This window comes from Artemia sp. Qi Xiang Cuo, chromosome 1 (assembly GCF_049724085.1).
Source record: "Artemia sp. Qi Xiang Cuo chromosome 1, ASM4972408v1, whole genome shotgun sequence".
NCBI lineage: Eukaryota > Metazoa > Arthropoda > Branchiopoda > Anostraca > Artemiidae > Artemia > Artemia sp. Qi Xiang Cuo.
The window spans coordinates 59,547,463-59,570,450 of record NC_142794.1 but is presented as its reverse complement, the minus strand read 5'-3'; the positions used below and the strand labels follow the sequence as shown (position 1 = coordinate 59,570,450).

Genomic DNA, 22,988 nt, shown 5'->3' with positions numbered 1-22,988 from the left:
AGGGTGACAAATCCTTGAAACGGATCATTTCCCGCAAAACGGGATTTGAATACTGCGCTGCAGGATGCCACTAACCTCAACAATGTATTGATAGTCGCTGTTGGCCTCAACTGTTTTGAAGTCAGGGTAAATGGAGAATCAAGTGTTTGGTAATACTGTAAGCGGGCTTACATTGAGCATAGAGGGTAATTGTATCGATGCAGAGGTCTTAGCTAGCATTTTAGGGCTATTTTGCATACCACTTGTTCCAGAATACTAACCCACCATAAATGACTCCTTCTAAGAAGGCGTAGTTGTCCTAATTCATAATTATTTGAATTACGATGGATTCTATAATTTTGATTCTGATAGCGTACGCTAAAAAAGGTGTACTCAAACATATGTTGGAGCTGTTGATGCAGCTCCAAGAGGGTGTTACCCCAAACATATGATTTTGTGTCCCTTTATTCCACCTCCAAACCCAGAAATGTTATCTCTGAGACATTACAAATAAGATTTTTGTATTAACTTTCACATATCTTCCAATTAATGGAGCGATTTCACCGTACATACACAAGTTCCACAGGAGCTACATCAATAAATGTTTAGAAGGGCCAGAGAAAAAACTTTAGTGCCATCATCCTCTCCCACTCACTCCAGCTCAAAATATAAGGTTCATTTTGGCCCATCCAACGCTCATTGAAAATATAAACTGGGTCGTCGAGGCCGTTCTCCAGACACTAAAAGTACGAAATTCTGTTAACCAAATATAAATAGGGTCTTTCAATTTACTTCCCGACTGAGCTGTGACTAGGTTCGTCTTATAGGGGCTTATATCCCTTATAGGTACATCGGATATAAAACATTCTCCTTGTTTGACCGTTTTTTAATTCTAAATTTGATGTCCAAATGCCCCCCCCTCCAACGCCCCTATGGTCCCATAGGGGCTTTGGTGCAACAATGCTAGGCAGATTGAAGACAAAAATATTGCTCAGGTTACCCTTTGTCCCTAAACACAAAACTGAAAGTCCCTTCGTCCCTTCTCCAATACTCTGTAAGTTCCGACTCGATCTCACAAGCCGTTCACGAGATATTGTAGATGTGCTATTTTCATGAACTGGATACTCATAGTGTATTCTATATTCATCTAAGACCTCGTGGCGCAACGGTAGCGCATCTGTCTCCTATATTCATCTCTAATCACTCTTCCAAAGTCCAAATACAAGGTCCTCTTGACCTTTCAACGTTTTCTGAAAGGGCTAAATTGATCTCATAAGCCTTTTCTAAGGCAATATTAATGTCATTTTAAAACTTGTATACATAAGTAGTAATGTGAGGTAGGGACACCACCAGCACTATACCCTAAACCATTTTTCAGAGCTGTCCAGACTGTTAAATAATGTAATAAGTGTTTTTTATTATTAATGAGATAGCAATATTCAGGTAGAAATTTGGATATTTGGATATTTTTTTACTATCAAATGACGTCATAAGACTATTTGATTCAGTATTTGGGTAGAAATTTGGATAATTTTGAAATTTTACAAACAATTTGACTGTTATTTGAACCTGCGATTCACTATAATAGAGATATCGCGCTAACCAACTCCGAAACACGCCTTTGGTAATATTTTGTTCTTAGCAATGCATCATAGGCAGCGCAATAGCGCTGCCTAAATAAAGAAGGATGTTCGCCCAATGTTTTATTTATTTAGACCAGGGCACTTCGTATTGAAGGAGTTGTCGTAGAAACATGGAAAAGGGCTCATTCGATTGGAAATTGGAACAACTAGTGCCCTTTTTAATAGTCGAAAGTGATTGGAAGGCCGTTCCACGCCCACCATTTCCCCAAACATATCCAATACAAATTTTGAGATAGCCATTTTGTTCAGCGTAGTTGATTTCCAGATAGAAACTATGTTTTTGAGGAGGACACTCCCCCGCAGCCTTCAGGGTAACGGTTGTAAGTTACGCCCTGGGGGCATATAAGGTTTTTATTGAAAATGTTGTCGTAGAAACTTCAAAAAAGGCTCATTCGATTGAAAATTCAAAGGGCTAGTGCCATCTTCAATAGTTGAAAGTGATTGGACGGCAACTAACCCCCCTCTCACGCCCACCTTTTCCCCAAACACATCCAATCAAAATTTTGAGATAGCCGGTTTGTTCAACGTATTTGAAAGTTCTGGAAATTAGGTCTTTGAGGATGACACCCCCCCCCCAAAATCTTCAGGGCAAGGATTGTAAGTTATGTCCTGGGGCATATAAGGTTTTTATAGAAAGCGTTGTTGTAGAAACTTCAAAAGAGGCTCATTTGATTGGAAATTGAAATGGCTAGTGCCCTTTTTAATAGTCGAAAGTGATTGGAAGGCAACTAACACCCCTTCCAAGTCCACCATGTATCCAAACACATCCAATCAAAATTTTGAGATAGCTATTTTGTTCAACGTAGTTAAAAGTTTCAGAAATTATGTCTTTGAGGATGATAACCCCTCAGACCCCTCGGGGCAAGGGTTGTAAGATATGCACTGGGGTTATATAAGGTTTTTATAGATAGTGATGTTGTAGAAGCTTCAAAAAGGGTCCATTCGATTGAAAATTAGAAGGGCTTGTGCCCCTTTTAATAGTTGGAAGTGATTGGAGGATAACTAAAACCCCTCTCACACCTGCCATTTCCCTAACACATTCAATCAAAATTTTGAGATAGCCATTTTTTTCGACGTAGTTAAAAAGTCCGGGAAGTCTTTTGAGGATGACAACCCCCTCACAGTCCTTAGGGTAAGGGTTGTAAGTTGTGCCCTGGGGCATATAAGGTTTTTATAGAAAGCGTTGTCGTAGAAACTTCAAAAAGGGCTTGTTTGATTAAAAATTGTAACGTCTAGTGCTCTTCTTAATGGTCGGAAGGGACTGGAGGGCAACTAACTCCCCTTTCACTCCAACCATTTTCCAAAAGCCATCCAATTGAAAGTTTTAGATAGCAATTCTCTTCAATATTGTTGAAAGTTCTAAATATTAGGCATTTAAGAATGACAACCCCCCCCCCAGTTCCTAGGGCAAGGGTTGTAATTTATGCCCTTGGGGAATATAAGGTTTTTATTGAAAGCGTTGTCGTAGAAACTTCAAAAGGGCTCATTCAATTGGAAATTGAAAAGGCTAGTGTCTTTTTTAATAGTTGAAAGGGACTGGAGAGCAACTAGCGCCCCTCTCACGCCCACCATTTCCCCAAACACATCCAATCAAAATTTTGAGATAGCCGTTTTGTTTAACATAGTTGAAGGCTCTGGAAATTAGGTCTTTGAGGATGACAACCCCCTCACAGTCCCCAGGGCAAGGGTTGTAATTTATGCCATGGGGGCATATAAGGTGTTTATAGAAAGCGTTGTCGTAGAAGCTCAAAAAGGGCTCATTCGATTGGAAATTGAATACCTTTTTTAATAGTCGAAAGTGATTGGAAGGCTTGACATTTTTTTTCAAACAGTTCGTGGTAACGAACTGTTAGTAAGGAGCGACCCGGCTCAATAGTAACTGAAAATTTAAAAAACAGAATTTTGATACCAATAGATGCATCAAAAGAATTAGATTTCAATGCTGATTTAGAAAGTCATTACTTGCAGAATTTTGAAAATGAAATGCTGAAATTCTTGAAATTTCTTCTTTAGTAAAAGTTTTGCAAATGAAATTGAAAGTAAAAGATGTGCTAGTACCTCATGTGGTGGTGCTGCGAGTTTGATCTTTGCTTGCTAATATTTAACCTAGAGTTCGAAACCAGGTGTAACAAGACGGAGGAGGGGATGAGCCTCTTCCGAATTTCGTTTGTCCTGTTGACTTCCTTTGAAGCCTTTCGATATTCATTGTTTTTACCGACTTGATTTAGTTTCTTCTGAGTCCCTTCCATTTTTTCCTTTAGTCCCTTCCATTTTCCTTTACTGCCTTCGACGTTCTTTTGTCCTTTTTGGCCTTCCCAAGTTTGTTTTTATTTCTTTGATCTTTTTTCAGCCCCTTCTGACACTGATAGTCCCTTACTAGTTCCTTTTGCCCCTTTGACTTCCTATAGTCCTTTTGACCCTCCTCCTGCTTTGTCTGGCTCCTTTGAGCCTCCTTTCGTGCCTTCCAACATTTTTAGCCCCTTTCTAATTTATTTAGGAATTCTGACTTTTAAAGTCTTTACCGACATCCTTTAGCTTCATCAAACTTCCTGAGTTCTTTCCTAATTTCATGGTCTAATCTAGCCCTCATTTCACCCTATACGACTTTTTTTCCCTTCTTTTCTCCCTACTTTCTTAGTCTCATCTGGCCCTATTTTCATCCTATACGACTTGTTTTCCCTTCATGTTTTTTCTTTATAAAGGCACAGTGAGCAAGGTGTATGGCTTTTTCTACACATCATTTGAGTTTCTCATGTCGGCCTCTGCTTTCCCTGTTTTTCTTTTTGTTGAGTTTGTACTTTTCAAATTTCAACACAGAGCTGAATGATCTCGTCTATAATACAAGCCATTCTGGACGACCTTTTAAAGACCGAATGTGGAGAGAGCGGCATCTCAGACAATCCGCGCTTTGCTAGTTTAAGCATACTAGCTAAAGCATACACTGAAGCATAATTAAATGAAGAAACATTGTTTAGCTGTTCTTAAGAATTTACTAACAAAATTGTTGTTATAAAAAAAACCCAAAACCTCCGCAATAGAGCTTATAAAGCTTATTTTCAATTTCCTGCAGAATTATGATAAAGAATTATGAATTATGATAATGATGTCCTTTGGGCTTAGCAATAACGCTGACAATATTAAACTTAGTTTGGTACTTGTTTAGAATCCAGAAAACACGCGACAATTGTATTGAAGATCAGATAGGCATCTTATCGGGTAATGCCGAAACGCTGTATAAACAAAGGGTTTCTCATTCCGGGAACTATATTTAAACTTTAGGTTTTTGGGGGGAATAAAAGTTACCTAGGTTGGGTTAGGTGACGTATTGAATATATGCTATGTTTCAACCCCCTCCCCACCCCTAATGGGCAAATATATAGCCAAAATTTGTTTCTAAACTATTATATCTTCATCCTATTTTGATTTATTTCATTAGCATTAACAAAACTTCACTTATCGCGTGTTTTCTGGATTCTAAACAAGTACCCTTAATTACTTACGACTAGTAATTAACTTTTTCAGTAACTTTTACGACTAGTGATTACTTTTTCAGTTCTTTCGTATTAATTTTTAAGACATTCAAATATATTTAACTTATTTTTGTTAACTTTTTTCATGCCTGCTTTTATGTTGATTTTACTTCTATTATTATCTGTTTAAAATTTGATAACCTTCAATTTCTCGTTTTCTGCCTAAAGAAACATACTATTCAAAAGAGTTTTTACCTACATTTAAATTTAATTGAAAATACCTAATTTACATACTTTTTTCCCTTTCGGACTCGCAAACAGTTTTGATTTGTCATTTTATGTGTCAATGAAACCTAACTTAGATGCCTCGAGGTTACCCACAAATAAAAGTTATGAGACATCTTAATGTGACTTTATTGCAGAGAAGAAACGGAAATGTTTACTATGGATTTTCTTTTTCATATAAAGTCATATTGCTGCACTTTTTGCTATACATATTTCAAGCGGTTGTTGGTGGTTTATTTATAGTTTAATTCTTATAAATAAATCTAAAATCTGTTCAAGTAAACTGGTTCAAGGATGGAGCTTTTTTTTGAAAATGGTAATTTGTATCAAGTATGGATATTTATAATGAATTTGCGGTGTTATTTCTTGCTATAGAAATGATGCTTGGATGATTTTCAATCCCTTTCTTTTGATAAAAATATAAAAAAAAAAAAAACTGGGCTACGCCAGGCCGCGCTAACAGGGTTGTCACTTCACTTAAGTTCAAAAATTTGAACCTCTCTTGTGGTGTCCTTGCTTGATTTGTGACGTTGTTGGCGTTCAATGATTCGTCAATTACGAAATCCAGATGATGAAATCAATTCCCATCAGTCAAAGGATTATAGTTCTGACTCCATTACAATTTGTGTTTCCTGGATTTTGTTTTGTTCGTGATGATTTTAAGATCTGAATAGCTTGTTTTTATCCTAATTGTTTCAAGATTATTTCTGAAGTTTTCCTGTTTCTAGCTTACACATACATGCATACATATATATATATATATATATATATATATATATATATATATATATATATATATACACACACACACACACACACACACACACACACACACACACACACACACACACACACACACACACACACACACACACACACACACACACACACACACACACACACACACACACACACACACACACACACACACACACACACACACACACACACACACACACACACACACACACACACACACACACACACACACACACACACACACACACACACACACACACACATATATATATATATATATATATATATATATATATATATATATATATATATATATATATATATATATATATATATATATATATATATATATATATATATATATATATATATATATATATATATATATATATATATATATATATATATATATATATATATATATATATATATATATATATATATATATATATATATATATATATATATATATATATATATATATATATATATATATATATATATGATTTTCTTTAACTTTTTTTCTTCCGTAAGGTTGAACAAAAGAAATTTGTTCAGTCTTACTGTCAGTACCATGAATCTTATCAGCGTGCAGCAACAATTGTGAAAAAATTCAGCAAGAAACATTCAAAGGCAAGCAGAAACCGCACGAACATTGACAAGGAAATAAAGGTGAGTTTTAAAATTTGCTGATTTATTAAATCCAGATGGCCTCAACTCAACACTATTTACAAAATTCTCAGGAAGTTAGTGGTCTTGTAACTTAGCCATTGTTACAATGTAGCATATTTTTTTATTTTTGTTTTTAGATTTTAATTAAAACCAAATCTCTACAAAAGGCCTTGCAGTCATAGCAGCCAATCTTTTGGATGGGCACATACACGCTAATTTGCGCTTCCCAAGCAAGACCTTTCTTCTTACAACAGTTCTTCCTGAAGTAGTAAGATCTTTAAGCTCCTAAAAAATAAAGTCAAAACTAGAAACTTTGCACAATATTAGAATTAGTAGAGTTATGTTTTTACCCAAATAATTAGTTGTGCTATTGGAATTAATTTTTAAACAAAGACATAGAAAAGGAGGTAATAAAACTCTTTTCACACCTTTGAGTTTTAGCGAAGACGTGTTCCAGTCTAGGTACAGAAGGTTTAACTATCAGGAAATGGGAATTCCTTGGGAATAATTTGGTGTAGAAGATATTTATTGTGTCCATGGATTCTCAGTTGCTTTAGGCCTAAATCAGGGGTGCCAATTCCCCTCTTTCGTCTGTTAACTTTTCATTTGATCGAACTCTTTGAAGTTCAAATGCATATAAGGCTTGGGCCCAGAAATGAACTAAGACAAAACGACAGCGGAAGGTGGCGACGGGTTCCCCTAATTATTGTTGTCAGAACATTACCAAAACTGGCTGGGAGACTTTAATAATACTTGCCGAAAGGTCAGAAAATATCTCCAAGCTAAGCCTTATCAGGGATAAAATTTGATACCGTCTCTGTAGGGGGAATGAGTCCGAAATAGTAGTGCATTTTCTTAGTCCTGTTTTGATCTGACTTCTTTGGTGGAGAAGGAAAATGACCACTAAATTCATGTCATTAGTCCATCTGTCCAAAGGGACGGCAGATCCCAACTCCTTATCCAACCTTGTTTGGTGTATATGAGTTCCGAAAACTTTTATCATCAGCCTAATTGCTGATTTGACCAGCAGCTTTAACACATTCAGTAGCAATTGGTTGAAAATCAGGCTAAATCTTAGAAAAAGACACTGGAACTTTCGATTTCCAGTTGACTGAGCCTCCTCCAAAATTTATTTTATTATCCCTTCCACATGAAAAACCTCTGGGAAAAAAATAAATAAACAAATATTAGTATTTTGAACCCTTATCTACACTATAGGTAACGCTATACAGTTGCCTCTGACTTAACAAGAGAGTAAAAATTCAATTTCCCTTGTGATGAAGATGCGGAATTATCCAGGGGAAATGGGAGGGAGGGGTATTTCCACGGGGGAGGGGGAAATTCTCCATGCGGGATATTTTCCCGAGGGTAGAGTAATCGTCGACTCCGGGAAATGACAGCATGAACACAAGATTTCTCTGAGATATGAAAATAGAAATAAAAATGAGGATATTGATTCAGCTTTGGTCCTTCACATCGTCAAAAATCCAGGTCATTTAGTTCTATTATGTGGCAAATTTAATGTCTGAAGCAAATGGCTTTCCACATTCTTTTAGGCAGGCAGTTGAGATTAAAAATCCACAAATAGAGATCATGCTTGAAATAGAGATGCTGGAGATATGCCTATAAACGCAGTTTACAATTCAAATAACAGGATTCAAATAAAATTTTTTCTTTAGTTTAAATTAAGATCATATTTTAATGAAAATTAGGTCAATAGACAAGCTAAGTCAATCTCTATGCAGAGAATTCTTGCCCAATCTAATTGGTGAATTGTCTTTTTTTTTATAATGGCTTGGTTTGATCGATTCATTTTTTCTTCTGCTCTGTTAAGAGTTACTTCAAAAGGTTAGTTTTCTTTCTTCTTTTTTTGAGTACTGAAGACGGCTGGGCGGAAATCTCTGATGGAATATCTGCTTCTGTCATTTTTGCTTCTTTTTTGTTCATTGGCTGACATTACCCTCGTTTTTCTCGGCGATTTTATTTTCTTATTTTTTCTTGTTTGTCAGATGTCAATTCTGCTTGTAGCTCATTCTGCCTTCAACAGCTCACAGAACTAATATAATCTCAATTCAGCTAATATTTCACCATTTTAAAATTATAATTACCTGTACTATAATGCACTTTATCGTTCTGATAACAAGAGACTGAAGTCAGACAGACGACCTTATAAACTGGGCAATACAGCTATACACAAAACACAATCATATCGAAATTCTGTTACTGCCAGCCTCTTTGGGCTTGTTTTGCTCTGAAAATTGCAAGCCATCGTAAAATATGTAAGACACCGTCAAAATACTTAAAATGTCGGTAAAATACGTAAATTACGTTAAAAGGGTAAATTACATGAAATAGGTAAAATAACAGTTTTACGGGGATCCGTAAAATTACGGTAAAGTACCGAATTTTACCGTGACCGATTTTACCAGTTACAACACTAATACTCTCCCGTTTGTGTATGGTATATTAATGTGGATGATTGGCTTCGATCAGAATTACTGATATACTATTCAAGATAAGCGTGTGCTGATGATACATGTGTGATAGTATCTACTGAAGATATGAAAAACCTGGATTATACTGCCAAATAGTATTGAAACTATTATGAAAATGGGCAGAAGATAATAAATTAAACTTTGACGGAAAATAAATGAGAAGCTATCCTCTTTACGAAGAAACAAGTAACTAAGATACTTGGACTGGACTTTGGATAGAAAATTACCTTGGAATGACAGTGTTGAAAATGAATTGAAAGGAACCTGGGAACAAAACTTTTACTGTGTCGAAACATTTACCGTGAGAAATTTGTACAAATCTGCTACTGCATCCACCATTTTATCAATTCTGAATAAAAATAAGGTTATAAAAAAAAAGTTTGAATCTGTCCAACAAATACCAATGTTTTTAGTTACTAAAGCTTTTCCATCTGCAAAAAATGAGACAGTAACGGTTTTAGCAGGCTGCCTTCCTATCGATTTTAGAGCCAAGGAGATAGCTCTCATCAGACATCTAATGAAAGGAAGGCCTAATTACTGGCCACCCTTAGAAAATTTAAGTTATCGTAAATTAAATGAATGAACATATCATATCGATTCCCAAGCAAATTATATATTCGGTAATTTCTTTTTTGCTCCAAACAATCTAAAAAAAATCAATAAAATTCAGCACAAAAACATATATATGAAGAGGTATGAGTTATTCTCACAAAATATTAAGTCATGGACCTTTAGTTTTTTGTTGATCATACTGATCTTCTTCAAATAGCAAAAACCCCTAATCATAAACTAACATAAATCGTCACTGGACATTGTAAATTAAACAAATTTTTGTTTAGAATCACTTAGAACCGTTTTCATTCAAAAAACGAAAGAATTGGGCTGCTGATCAAATTACAAAAGTTTTGGATCCTAATGCATTTAATATTAGATTTCTGGTAAATTAAGGACACTCGGCATGCAGATTTAGTATATTTGAATGAAACAAAAAGATTGCATATTATAATTTTTTATTAGAAATAATTTTTTCTCCCCTTTTCTTCTCTTTCAGATTTTTTATGTGCCTCCAATTTAGTGGACTTTGCCTGTTTCTTGTTTTTTGTATTTCTTGGTACTATTTGTTTATTTTTCAGATTTCCTATTCTTATAATCTTTTATATTGGATAGGTTGTTAATTTAATTTTGAATTCAATTTATCCAATATCAATTATTAACAAAAATCTTTACTTCACCAAATCAAACAAATCCACAAAATAAAAATAATTTAAAATAACCTCAGAAGAGGTTTAGAAAAACAAAACAAAAAATAACTGCAAAATCATGTACCCTGCTACCACTTACTTAATGCTCAACCCTCAACTCCTTCCTTAACACACATTAATCAAAATGAAAATACTAATATTGATAATTAAATTTTTTTTTATCAATTTTATGTCGTATGAATTTACTATTAAAATCAGATTTTAAAAATATTCCATTTTTCAACAGACTTAGCCTACTCTATTGAAAAATCTTTGCGAAGATGCGTTGTAAGTCTTTGCCAAGACTTACAACACAACTCATGTCCCCATTTAATGAACTCCATAGCACAGCCCCTCGAAAATAGATGGACTCTTTGAAATTACCAAGATGAAAAAAAGCAGCTACAACAGAACATTCAAACTAAGACATGTCTTTTATCCTTAGTACAGCTTTCATTCTGCTTTATTTCTGCATCATAGTATTTTCTAAGAAAAGGTATTTTCTGCATAAGAAAAAATACTATCCAAAATAATAATTACTTTCCAAGTCTCTACGTCCTAGTTTTTTTTTTCATAGCCTATATTTTTCTTCAAACTAAAGACAGACAAGAAAAAAAAATCCTGAAAGACATGAATAATTTTCATTCTCTTTAGGACCCTTGAGGTAATACTTTTCATGAAGGAAGGATAAGAAGATTTATTTTCCCATTTTACTTTGATTTGACATGTACAAACAAATGTGTATTTTTTTCAGGAGCTTCAAAGACTTGAGGAGGAGAAAGAAAGACTTGAGGGCTTTTGTGAACAAAGCAAGAAGACCGTAAGTAAAGCAAGAATGTTTTACATTTTAGAAACTTTCCAAGCAGAATAGTATGGTTTTATAACATTAAACAAAATTATTTTGGGAGAATAACGAGGTATTTATATATAGAATTTGGATGTTGGGTTATATGGTTTTGAAAAAAAAAATTTTCCTTAAACAAAATCTAGTCAAATATTATATACACTTCATTCTCCAAAACTTAATAAGAATTTTATCCGAACTTGTGACTTCGTAGCGAAAATTTACAATCATTCAGACTAAGTCTCATTAATTTTTCAAGCCTGTTCCTAAACTGAAAGGTTTAGGAACAGGCTTGAAAAAAAAACCTTTCAGTTAAATTAACTGAAAGGTTTGTAAAACGATGTTCCAATTAGTGTGCGGGTAGTCAAAGATTCTTATAAGCATACAGATAAACGGAATTTTAATCACATGATCTTCAAAATTAAAATTTTGCTTTTGCTTTTTCTTTATTAATATAAACTAGCTATATTAAGACAATTCACTGTTCTATCACTTTTGAATGATTGCTAATAAGGTTTCTGAACTTCCCACCCCCTCTCTTCTACCCCCCCCCCCAACCCTGATGTTCAAGTATGACTAGTGATTGCCTGAAAGCATTTTAAAATGTCCAAATTAAAATATTTAGTTTAACTTTTAAATGTCCAAGGTCTGTTAGCTAAATTTTTGTATGTACCGATTCCGTTTTAAAACATTTGAACTGAAAGTTTACTGTGTAAAGTCAAACTAAATGACACTTTTCAGTCTCAAACCATTGTGATTTAAAAAAGAATTTTTCTTTTTTATAACATTACTCTTGAATAAGAGCATTTATTCTTGAAGCATTGATATGAAAAGTTAAACTTTAGCTAAGAAAAAGGGGATTGAGGGAGGAGGTTTTTTCTTCACACAGTGGGTATCATATGTTTGTAATAAGTTTCATTGCGAGATTTTTATTTTGCACATGTCTTGGCATACGAGGTAGACGTGTTAGGAGTTGCCAGATTGCTCGATTTGGTCAGTTATAAAGTGTACAATTTATGATATCTGGGAAAGAAATGCACTTTAGGAATCAAATCATTGCCAAAACTTTATGTGCGTCTGTCAATGCAATTTCTTGACAACATGCTAATTTGCGGTTTTAGACGAGTGATGACTGCTTCGAGAGTTTGAGATTCAAGCACTTCTGTTATTGGTAATATGTTTTTGAATATTGGTTAATGCTTCGGAAGCTATAATTAATGATGTTTTAGACCTTCTTTGCATGATGATATAAGTTCAAATACAAAAACGAGATGAGGGTCGATTATGGTAGTAAGTCAAAGATTGAACAATAGTAGTATCTGACAATAAAGTGCTTCAAAAATTAATCCGGAACTTGATATTGAATAGAGGGAAAAAACGCATCCACAAATGAGACGTTTGCTTTATTTAATGATAGAATAACTGAAATACTTTTAAAACTTGTTCTAATTAAAAAATAAACAAGGTATCCTGAAAGGGAGCTGACTTCCCTCTACCAGCTGTACATCTCAGAACGCAACGTTTGCCGAACAGCACTGCCACGCTTGACACATTCCCTCCTCCCCCTGCTTGGCACACTGTCCAAAACGCTTGACATAGTATTCAAAATTCTTGGCTCACTCCCCAAACCGCTTAGCACTGCACAAAACGCGCCACCCATTGTACATGATATTTGAGAGAGAGCGACCTCTCAAGATATCCAAGACCAATTAAGTCGTGGATAACTGAGAAACGACTAAAATAAAATGCATTCAAGACTATCCGTTTATGAAAAAAGGGTTAGAACTGGAAGCATAGAAAAAATAGCCATACTTAAAATTCGATAATAATTTGGTTACTCTATGTAGGGAAGCCAAAAGAAATTATTATGAAAAAAAAAATCCCCGAAGTTTATGATAAACCTCGAAAAACAGGATGGACAGTCCTGTCTGTGACTAAACCTGACGAAACTAAAGTTTTGCCAGAGTATTTTGACGAGCCGGATCGGAAGAATTAAGTGAGCATTTTAATAAAATTCAAAGTAGGGTAAAATCAAAATTCAAGGAATGGCAGTGTGATGGAATTCTTAAAGATTTCCTCCCTGAATTAAGTGGTCACTTAGTTTATTCCATGTCAACAAATATTGACAAGGTGAGTGAAACAATATGAATATAAAAAATACCGTGGTTTGATCTGATTTTACGACAGTTCATCCTTTTGAGTCAGTTTATTCCATTGTTTCTGTTCAGCTAGTCTCTTAAGTAGGGTGTTTTCCTGATTGTTTAAAAAAAATGTAGAAACCATGCCACTATGTAAAGGTGCTAAGAGTGACTTAAAAAATTATTGACTGATTTCACTCCTTACTGTTCTATTCAGGGGTTTGATCAGTTATCAGATTTTCTAACAGCAAGGACAAAGTTTTAAATTTTACAGTAACTTCAGTATTATCTGCAAGCACAAATGCTAAGGTGGTATTACGAGGTAAGCATCTTGGTAGGTCGTTTATGCAAATAACGAAAAAAAAGGCTCCTAGTACTGATCCTTGTTGAAATGTTGACGCCGATATCATTGAGAAAACCAGGACTTGATATATTTACATACATTTAAGTTTTTCAGTCATTTAAGTGAGATTTTAAGAAACCTAACCATCTACATTTAGTCAATGTAAGTGGATTTATCGTGTCAAAAGTCCTCTTTAGGTCACAAAAAAAATAAAATGTATTTGCTTATTCTTGTTTTTACTGACAGTAAATATTTTCATTTGCATAACTCACGATGTAGGGTCTCGTTCTATGAGGAAGAAAAGTCACATATATCATCGGTTGACAAAGTCCTTTGCATCAATAAGCTTCATCACTCATAATTTCAAACCCTTCATGAGCTCCTTTTTTTAGCTCAAAAATCGACAGACAAATTAAACATCAATTCATTTATCATTTTTCGAACAAAATCTTTAATAAGAGTCGGTAACATAACTGTAACTAACCAACATCCCATTTCACAATAATTCTAATTATTCCTTCCAAAACAAACACAAATCAGCAAAAAAATGTTTCTTCTTGTCCTTCCTTTCCCTCATCTCAAACTCTAAAATGAGCCCGAATCTACCAGACAATTAAATAGTTCAAAGCTCAAACACCATGAAACTGCTAAAAAAAAATCTTCTTTCTAAAAAGAAAACACCTTATAATTTTCGCTCTCAAACACACCTGAACATTCAGCGTCGCACACATCAGAAATTCAAATATTCGTCTCTTCTCACTCTAAGTTATTATATACATATTAACATTTAGAAGAGACACGAAACTCCTTCACCTCCTACATTAATTTCTATCCCCTGAATGGTAATTCCATATTTCAGGCCCAATATGACACATAGGAAATAAAGATCTTCTCGTTACGGTTTTCGGTTTCCTTACTTTTATATATTCTCTTCCAAGATCCTCAAGTGAGAGGATCACAAACAAATCAGTAAGAGTGCCAATTCTAAACTTAAATATAAAAAATTCCAATAAACCTTAATATTTTTATAATGAGGTAAATATGTGAACGTTAATAATCCTCATCTGCAGACTCATTTTATTATCACGCAATGTTCGAATAGCTGGCAAGAAAACGATTTTTTGGTTACCATCGTACGGTGGTTAAGAGACTAGCCAGCTGTTTCACGTTCACCATCGAAATACATTTTTTGTATGCTCATTCAGAAATCTAAAAACTCTTCTCCCTCCCCCTATATTCTAGTGAATTAGTACCCCTGAACACAACAAAGGAGAAACCAATATACGTACTTAACTGAAACTCCAGTCCAAAATAGCAATATGTTGAATACTATGTATCTAAATGTCAAAATTCAAACTGATCAATCTCTTGCTCTTGTCAGTCAAAGTTCAGATGACCTGTTCTGTTGCACACCATTAAGCAAGGTGGATAATTAGTTAAGAAATCGCTGCATACAAATTCATTACGTTTAAGAATAGTAAGGACGCGATTGCTTTTCACTCAACCTTGTGCAGAGAACAACGTCAAAGCAAGGACTGAATAATGAACTGCGAGGGGAAAATCTTAACGAATTAAAAAAAAAAAAATCCTAGAAATCCCTAAGAAATCCAGAACAATTCTTAAAATCCCAAACCCTAACTGAAAAGTATCACCTCTAAAAGACCTCAAAAAGCCCTATTTTATGGGGGGACCCTAAAGAGGAAACATTGGGATAGCACGCGCCTAGGTATAGGAATCTAGTCACACGTGCATTTGAAAATAGTTTATTTCACCCAAGTGTTAACTTGATACATGGTATCCAAAAGTTTACTCTTTCAGGCAATGTATCAGGAAACAAGACGATATGGTTTTATTCTGGAGCGACAGTGCTCTCTAGCTCGACACTGGCTGTCAATGCATTCCAGGGCATCTGCTCTTTATGATAGAGATCTTGGTGCTTGGCTGGAGTCTGCTAATTCACGTGATACTTTTCCAGAAAAGACCATGATAAATGGAACAAAGGTAGTAATTAATCAAGCAAGCTACTTTAAAAATTAAACATTTTGTCTGATAAGTTAATTCATTGTTTTGCAACAAAACGATTGGTATTGACTGAAATAGAGCGGCTAAGCATCGTTCACAGGAATCTTCCAAAGACTTCGCAGGAAGGTAATTTTCTTGAAATGAATGATAAATAGCCAAGTGGGTAACTTCTAAGTAAATTTACTTCAATAAAGTTGAAACGCTTATTAGGATGAGTTGACAAGCAGGTCGGCGTTAACTTACCAGAAACATATTTGTTCTCAATTGCTAGAAACACAGTTTACTGCGTTAATAAGGCTAATTTCTTACAGAAAATTGAATATTTCCGCCATTCGACTTTATTGTCTCTAAATAGAATTGGAAAGAAAAGACCAGACTTAGCTTTTCAGTCCGACTTTCCCCTACAAAAATAACAGAAGAAAGATTACATCCTTGAAAGTATTGTCGGCTTATTTTGCATATTTTAGGCCATCTCAAGCTCAAATAGCAGAAATCGAATAGGGATTACCAACTATTTGAGCTTTGAGGAGAATGTAAACACTTAAAGGGATGTAGCAACTTTGTTAAAAATGTGTGAACGCAACAAATTATATGGATATTAGAAAAAAATATAAAATACAATCGGGAGGGGGGAGTTTTTGAAGGCCCTACTTTGCTTACTTGCAATAAAACAACCAAGGACTTGGAGGCTATACCCGTCCCCTCTTATGCCCCAATATTTGAATTTTATATTGCTATATATTCTCAGCTAACTATTATTTCGCATATTTTCGTTTATTATATGTGTAAAAGGAGTATTTGACTCCATTAAAAAGTTTTTTCTGTATATCTGTCCTTTGTCGCTGAACCGTTTTAACTCCAACTCTGCTTTTCATTAGCCTGGTTTGCTCTGGTTATAACTTTAAAAACAAAGCGTTGCAACTGATCTAAAAACCAACTAAAACAAAATACAAGCCAAAGTTTGTTCGGGCTTCTCATATTTCGTTTGGGGAGGGGAGGGAAGGTTAAAAACTGAAAAAGAAAGATTACGTCGTAAATATTGGAAGAAAATAAGTGATTTCGGAAAATCACATTCCTAGGTGTAATTTTGAGCCCCAAGGGTGTGTGAATCCCACCCTGGGGAACACTAGCCCGTAAGTACATTTCTGGTCTACATCTATCGGATCATCTATACTGTCATAATTTGATCCTGTGAAAATTAGAATAATAAGATTTTACTGTAGCAGTGATGTGTTGGGTTCTCAATATCTATGCAATATATAATTTTTCTCTCACGTATGTAATATTTGAAAGAAAAATCAATGCTGAAAAATTTTGGGCATAAGTTCATGCTTCAGTACTCAACGAAATTGTTACTTTCTCTACTGATAAGCAGAGTTTCTAATTAGAAATCAACAGGCTATTCAAGATGTCCGTGATTCTGTAATCAGAGACAGCACAACTAAAAAAATAAGGTAAAACTAATCAAAATCGAATAAGAATATTGAGTAAACTAATAAATCCAGGCCATTGCAAAAACTTTACATGAAGTTAATCAGGAATTATTTTTCCGACTCCTTTACCGCTTTGACGACTCGAACTCTCTAACTTCCGTATGAGCATTCAGTTGGGATTAAAACAAATTTGAGAATTAAGTCAAGATTCTAATGTTAACAAATGCATGACAAATCCAGCAAATTAAATTCAAACTTATAGCTTTATGTTTATCTTATTTACTTTGACCTAGACTATTCATTTGAGTTCAAATATTATGATACTTCCCACAGCATGAGAAATAAAACAGAGCTTCATCAATATGGATATTGGTTGCTTTGCCTGAAGGATGAAAGGAACGGGCTCCTTTGAAAACTTAAGTGCTGCTGCTCAGGTGCTGGGAGCTGCAAACACCCAAGGATAACAGGGTCCATTGGTAAAACTGACTGGTTATTTCATATTGCCATAGAGGACAGAAATGAAGTCGAGCAGGATAGAGCACTGCTTCACCAAACTAACAAAATAATCTAATATACAGAGGGTTCATATGCAAACAACAAATTGGGAGCTAGAATAGTAATATGCCTCAATACCCATGACTTAAATGAGGAAACAATAAGTTATCACATATGGAGTTTCGCTATTGTCTTCCAGGTTGAGATGTTTGGAACAGACCAGGTACCTAACAGATTGATATCAGTAGAAAGTGCAGGTAATAATATATGTGTCTCAACTGACGAAAAAACACGAGTCTAGGTTCTTGAGAATATAAAGAGCAAGGAAAACAAATCAAGTGAGTATCCTGTGAAGTAGTAAATAGGCTAGCATTCAATAGAAATCGAAATACAGTGATTTGGGCCTCAGGACACTCTCTAGAGCTACTGGCAAGATTTTGGCGGATGAGGCTACCAAGGTTGGGACATCACTGACATCATCCCATCTCTCAAAGCTGTTAGAAAGTGGCAATAAGGAGACGGCTCTATGAGAGGGTGGAGCCAATTGCCAGTAAAAGGTAGGACTCATAGAAAAAGAGCAAGTGATTCTAAGTTTTATCCCTCACTGACTAAATATCTTTTACAACTCAATAGTCCTGAAATACGAAGGGTTACTGAAGTCATTACAGATACCGGGAGTTTTCAGAATTTTCTCACCTGAATAGAAAGAGCTGATTCCCCAGTTTGCCAAAAATTTACAAGAAGGTCATACAGATAAAAAGGTGTCTAATAGAAGAAAGTCTGGCCATAAATAAGGTACTGGTTACAAGTATTTAATATACTCGATGCTAAGCTGGAGGACATAGTTGAGGAAGTTATGTCTGACAGGTGGAAAAATATGCTAAGAGTGGGAATACTATATTTTTCCCCTCCTCCCACAACTAATTAGGTTTTTGAGGTACAGAACCAATGGGCCCTTGTGGCCTTGCTCTTGAATCAATTTGGTGAGTCTGCTGATAATAAAAACGAAAATAATAATAACTTCCAGTAATTTCAGCGCTATGACTTTTACGGTAGCATTAAAGTTGATCTGGACGGAGTTAAGTCAAAATTTCAAGTTTATTTTTCCTCTGAAATTGTAAAGCAATATTCAGACCTAAAGCGAACAGAAGTTATTCTGTACATAAGGGCTGTTTCTTCGTCAATCTCTGCTCTTTATGCTAGAGTTTTATAGTGCTTTAAAAATAGTTCTTATTCCTATTTATTGCCCTTGTAATTGAGCTGTCGTTCGTAAGGAATTAGGGCAAAAAGTATAACTTTAAGGAGACGAGTGGGGGGGGGTCCGTATACTCCCATATACGGATTAAGTTCTAATCTTTTTAATGTCGCTCTTTACTTTCACCTAAAAGAATGTGTTTTTTTATATATTTAATTTCTCTTGATCTTTAATAGCATACCCAGGATTACCCTGAATAATGTGTAATACGGATAACTCCTATTTCTAATATTATTCAAGTCTCCATGTTCTAATAGCGTTCAATGAACAACTTTAAAGTTAAAATATTTTGCATATTTAGAATCAGCATGCATAATATGTTAATATGTTTTGTTGTCGTATGCTTTTTAATCAGATTTTTTTCTTCTTCTTTTATAGCTTTGGTTTCTATCGACGGCGGTCGCTCTTGACTGACTCTATTTTACTACGACCTATTTGATCCAATAATCTCTTAAATGTAAAGGAGGGCAACTCCTATACTCTTCAGCCCCCGTTGGTACATACGAGTGTAACGTTCGTCAAATTATGATTCGAGAATAACAATCATCCTTGAAAAAACGCACTCCTTCAAATATCTATTAGAAGGGGGATTTGAAATATAAAAATTTAATTATAGGGTAATCATTTCCACGGTTTTCAAGGTGATTCCGTAGAACTGAATTCCTACTGGGTCCCCAGTAAAGGGAAAGGTTTCCGGGAAGCATTAAAACATTAAGCAATACACAATAATAGTAAATCTCGGTGAAAACAAAGCTCCTGGTAGTACTTGAGCAACCCCTCCCCCCCCAGAAAAACTTCCTGGTGGTGCTCTTGAGCCATCCCTCTCCAGCCTTGTGTCGGTAGGCATATGGATGTAATGTAACATTTTATGAAAAATAGAAAATATTGTCAACAAAAAAAGAAGCACCTCTACCCCCCCCCCCACCACCACCAAGAACCAACACTAGTCCAAACTTTTCCCGGGAATTTAGGCGCATTATGAATTAATTTCTATCCCCAAACCGCAGTCTATATTTATCTAAAACCCATGGAGTTAGGAAATTCAGGCGTAAAGGCACAATTTTTGGGGTTTCTAAAGCACATCCCCCCCCTACCCTATCCAAAGGGCCATTGACGTTCATCTATAATAGGCTGGTGGGTAATTATGCATCACTGTACATAGTTCGATCAAGCACCATGGGAATTAACCTAGTTACATAAAAATTCAAAATAAACGTATATACTAACCGTTCATTTCTTATCGGCTACGTGCCTCTTTATGGACGAATGCGCCACCACCCAGTATTACTACCTCTGACACATACACTGTTATTAGTGTATATCTTAAGTGTATATAAGCGTATATCAATATACAGTTTTCCTATCTTAAATCGAATAGCTATCTTAGTTTTTCAATCGATCCCATCTTGTCCCTCTTAGGGGGGAAATTTTGGTTTCATGCAATAACATGGCAGTAGACACCACTTTGATTTAGCACAATCTTTTTGGCTATTTAAAAAGAGCACTATAATTTTTAATCTCCATTCGAAGGAGCCTACTCCCGATTTTCTATGACTATTTGTTCAATACGATATCCTCGGGGGGAAATTAATGGGAAACTTTTAGGGCACGTCGAACCAAATGAAAGGAGATTGTGTTTATGTGCATCCATGTCAAAAGAGCATATCTGCAATATCTCATGAATAGCTAAAAGTATTCAGCTGACATTTTCAGGGGATGCAAAAGGGGATATAAAACTAAATCAAAAGGCACTATGTAAAGGACAAATCTGTGAAATCTTGGGAACGGCTAAGGGTATTAAGTTTAGATCTTCAAGGAATGTTGGGGGAACGTTGAACTACGTCAAAACACACTATGTGAATCCTAATTGTTAAAAGGGCGTATCAGCAATCTCTCAAGAATAGCTGAAGTCTCTAAGTTGAAACTTTATGGGCATATTGGGGGAATATTGAATTAACCAAAATATACTATGTGCATTTTCAGATAGTCAAAAGGGCTTGTTTTCAGTATTCCATGAGTGGTTGTCAGGGCATACAGTTTGTTGAAAGAATATATCTACAATATCTAAGAAATTGATAAGGATAATAGATTGAAATTTTCAAAGCATGTTGGGGGGAATGCAAAACTAAGTTAAATGACACTATATTCATCCAGGTTATCAAAAAGGTGTATATGCAATATCTTAGGAACGGCCAAGGGTATTAAGTTGAACTTCCAGGGAATGTTGAAGGGATTTTGAGCTAAAACAAAAGGCAATACACCCATCTATATTTTCGAAATGGCATATTTGCAATATCAAACGAACAGCTAAGGGCGGAAACCTTCAGGGCAGATTGAATTAAATCAAAGGACACTATGTGCATCCAGCTTGTCAAAAGAGCATACCTGCCATATCTCAGGAATGGCTTAAGGTATAAAGGTGACACTTTAGTGAACGTTGAGCGGGATGTTGAACTGAACAAAAAGACTCTATGTGGATCAAGATAGCCAAAAGTACCTAACTGCAATATCTCAGGAACACTTAAGAGAACTGGAAACTTGTATATAATGTTGACGGGGATTATTGGAATACTTTATTATATGCCATGTGCATCCTGGTTGTCAAAAGGGCGTATCTACAGTATCTCAGAAAATTATAAAGATATCAATTGGAAATTATCGGGGAATGCTTAGGGAATGTTGAACTAGATCAGAAATAACATGTGCATCCAGCTTGTCAAAAAGGCGTATCTGCATTATCTCAAGAATGACTAAGGTTATTTAGTTGAAACTTTCAGGGAATGCTGGCGGGACCGTGAACTAAAGCAAAAGGCAGTGTCTGAATCCCAGTGGTGAAATCAATGCATCTGCAAAACATCAGGAACCGATAAGGGTATTAAGTTGAAACCTCCAGTGCATATTCATATGAATCAAAACACGCTATGCGTATCCAGGTTCTCCAATTGTATATCTGCAATATCTCTGGATATTAAGTTAAACTTTTAAGTGTATTACGTTGAAACTATCGAGGAATAGCGAGAAAGTTGCTGAACAAAATCAAAAAAGGTGCATCTGCAATATCTCAGGAATGGCTAAGGGTCTTAAGTTGAAATTTGCAGGGAATGTCAAGGGGGATTTTGAACTAAACCGAAAGACACTAAAGTTCATAATGCTTGTCAAAATGGTGTGTTTGCAATTTCTCATAAAAAGCTAAACATACCAATTTGAAATTATCATGGAGTGTTTTGGAAAAGATGAATTAAATCGAAAGACACTTTATGCATCCAGGCTCTAAAAAAGAACCAATTTTTGTTCCAATTGGAATGAAGACTTCTAAGACACATGACAGTAACGCTATCCTTGGCCGCTGTAAATATCAAGTTGAATCAAACTTCGAAGTAGACTTTTTCGAAATGACTTTTTGCCGATGTATATTCCCTTTCCAAGAGACTCGGAATAAATTGGTTTGCAGTATAAATTTTGACAGAATGCTGTGATAGCATAAGAAACAGTGTTGCCTTACCTCTAGAACAGCTGGATGTCTTTGCAGCCATAAAATGATGTTACATCTAACGCTGAAAGTGAACAAATGTTATTTTTTATGAATTCTTTGCTGTGTCAAGTTTTTCTTGTCATTTAACTGTTTAACCATCGAATAAAAGAGGAAAGTTGAGCATGAAATAATCAAATCAAAACGATCTCTTTTCAACAGTTTTGGTTCATGTATTGCAGGTTGAGGACCAAAGTCTTTACGGAGGAATTGGACGATCATCTTCCAGGTCAACAACAGAGGAGTTGGATATGGAAGAGAGATTTAGCGTGGTCTCTCATCTTAGAAAGGTATATTATAAGGAAATCCTTATGAGCATTTTTATTTTAGTGCAATCTTTGTTATGTTTCCTGACGGTTGTTGATTTATCAATTTGAAATAACAT

The 22,988-nt window shown here is 35.2% G+C and overlaps 1 protein-coding gene across 3 annotated transcripts in view; it reads left to right on the top strand.

The window, feature by feature from the left end:
• Positions 1-22,988, top strand: part of IRSp53 (Insulin receptor substrate 53 kDa) — a 196,488-nt gene that overhangs the window by 71,674 nt on the left and 101,826 nt on the right. For 2 of the 3 annotated variants that reach the window (XM_089085930.1, XM_089085934.1), the window contains exons 6-9: positions 6,671-6,808; positions 11,299-11,364; positions 15,688-15,870; positions 22,786-22,893. In XM_089085930.1, coding sequence (XP_088942056.1) covers positions 6,671-6,808; positions 11,299-11,364; positions 15,688-15,870; positions 22,786-22,893 — 495 coding nt within the window. The remainder of the gene's footprint in view (positions 1-6,670; positions 6,809-11,298; positions 11,365-15,687; positions 15,871-22,785; positions 22,894-22,988) is intronic. The other variant, XM_089085933.1, reaches the window with a different exon arrangement.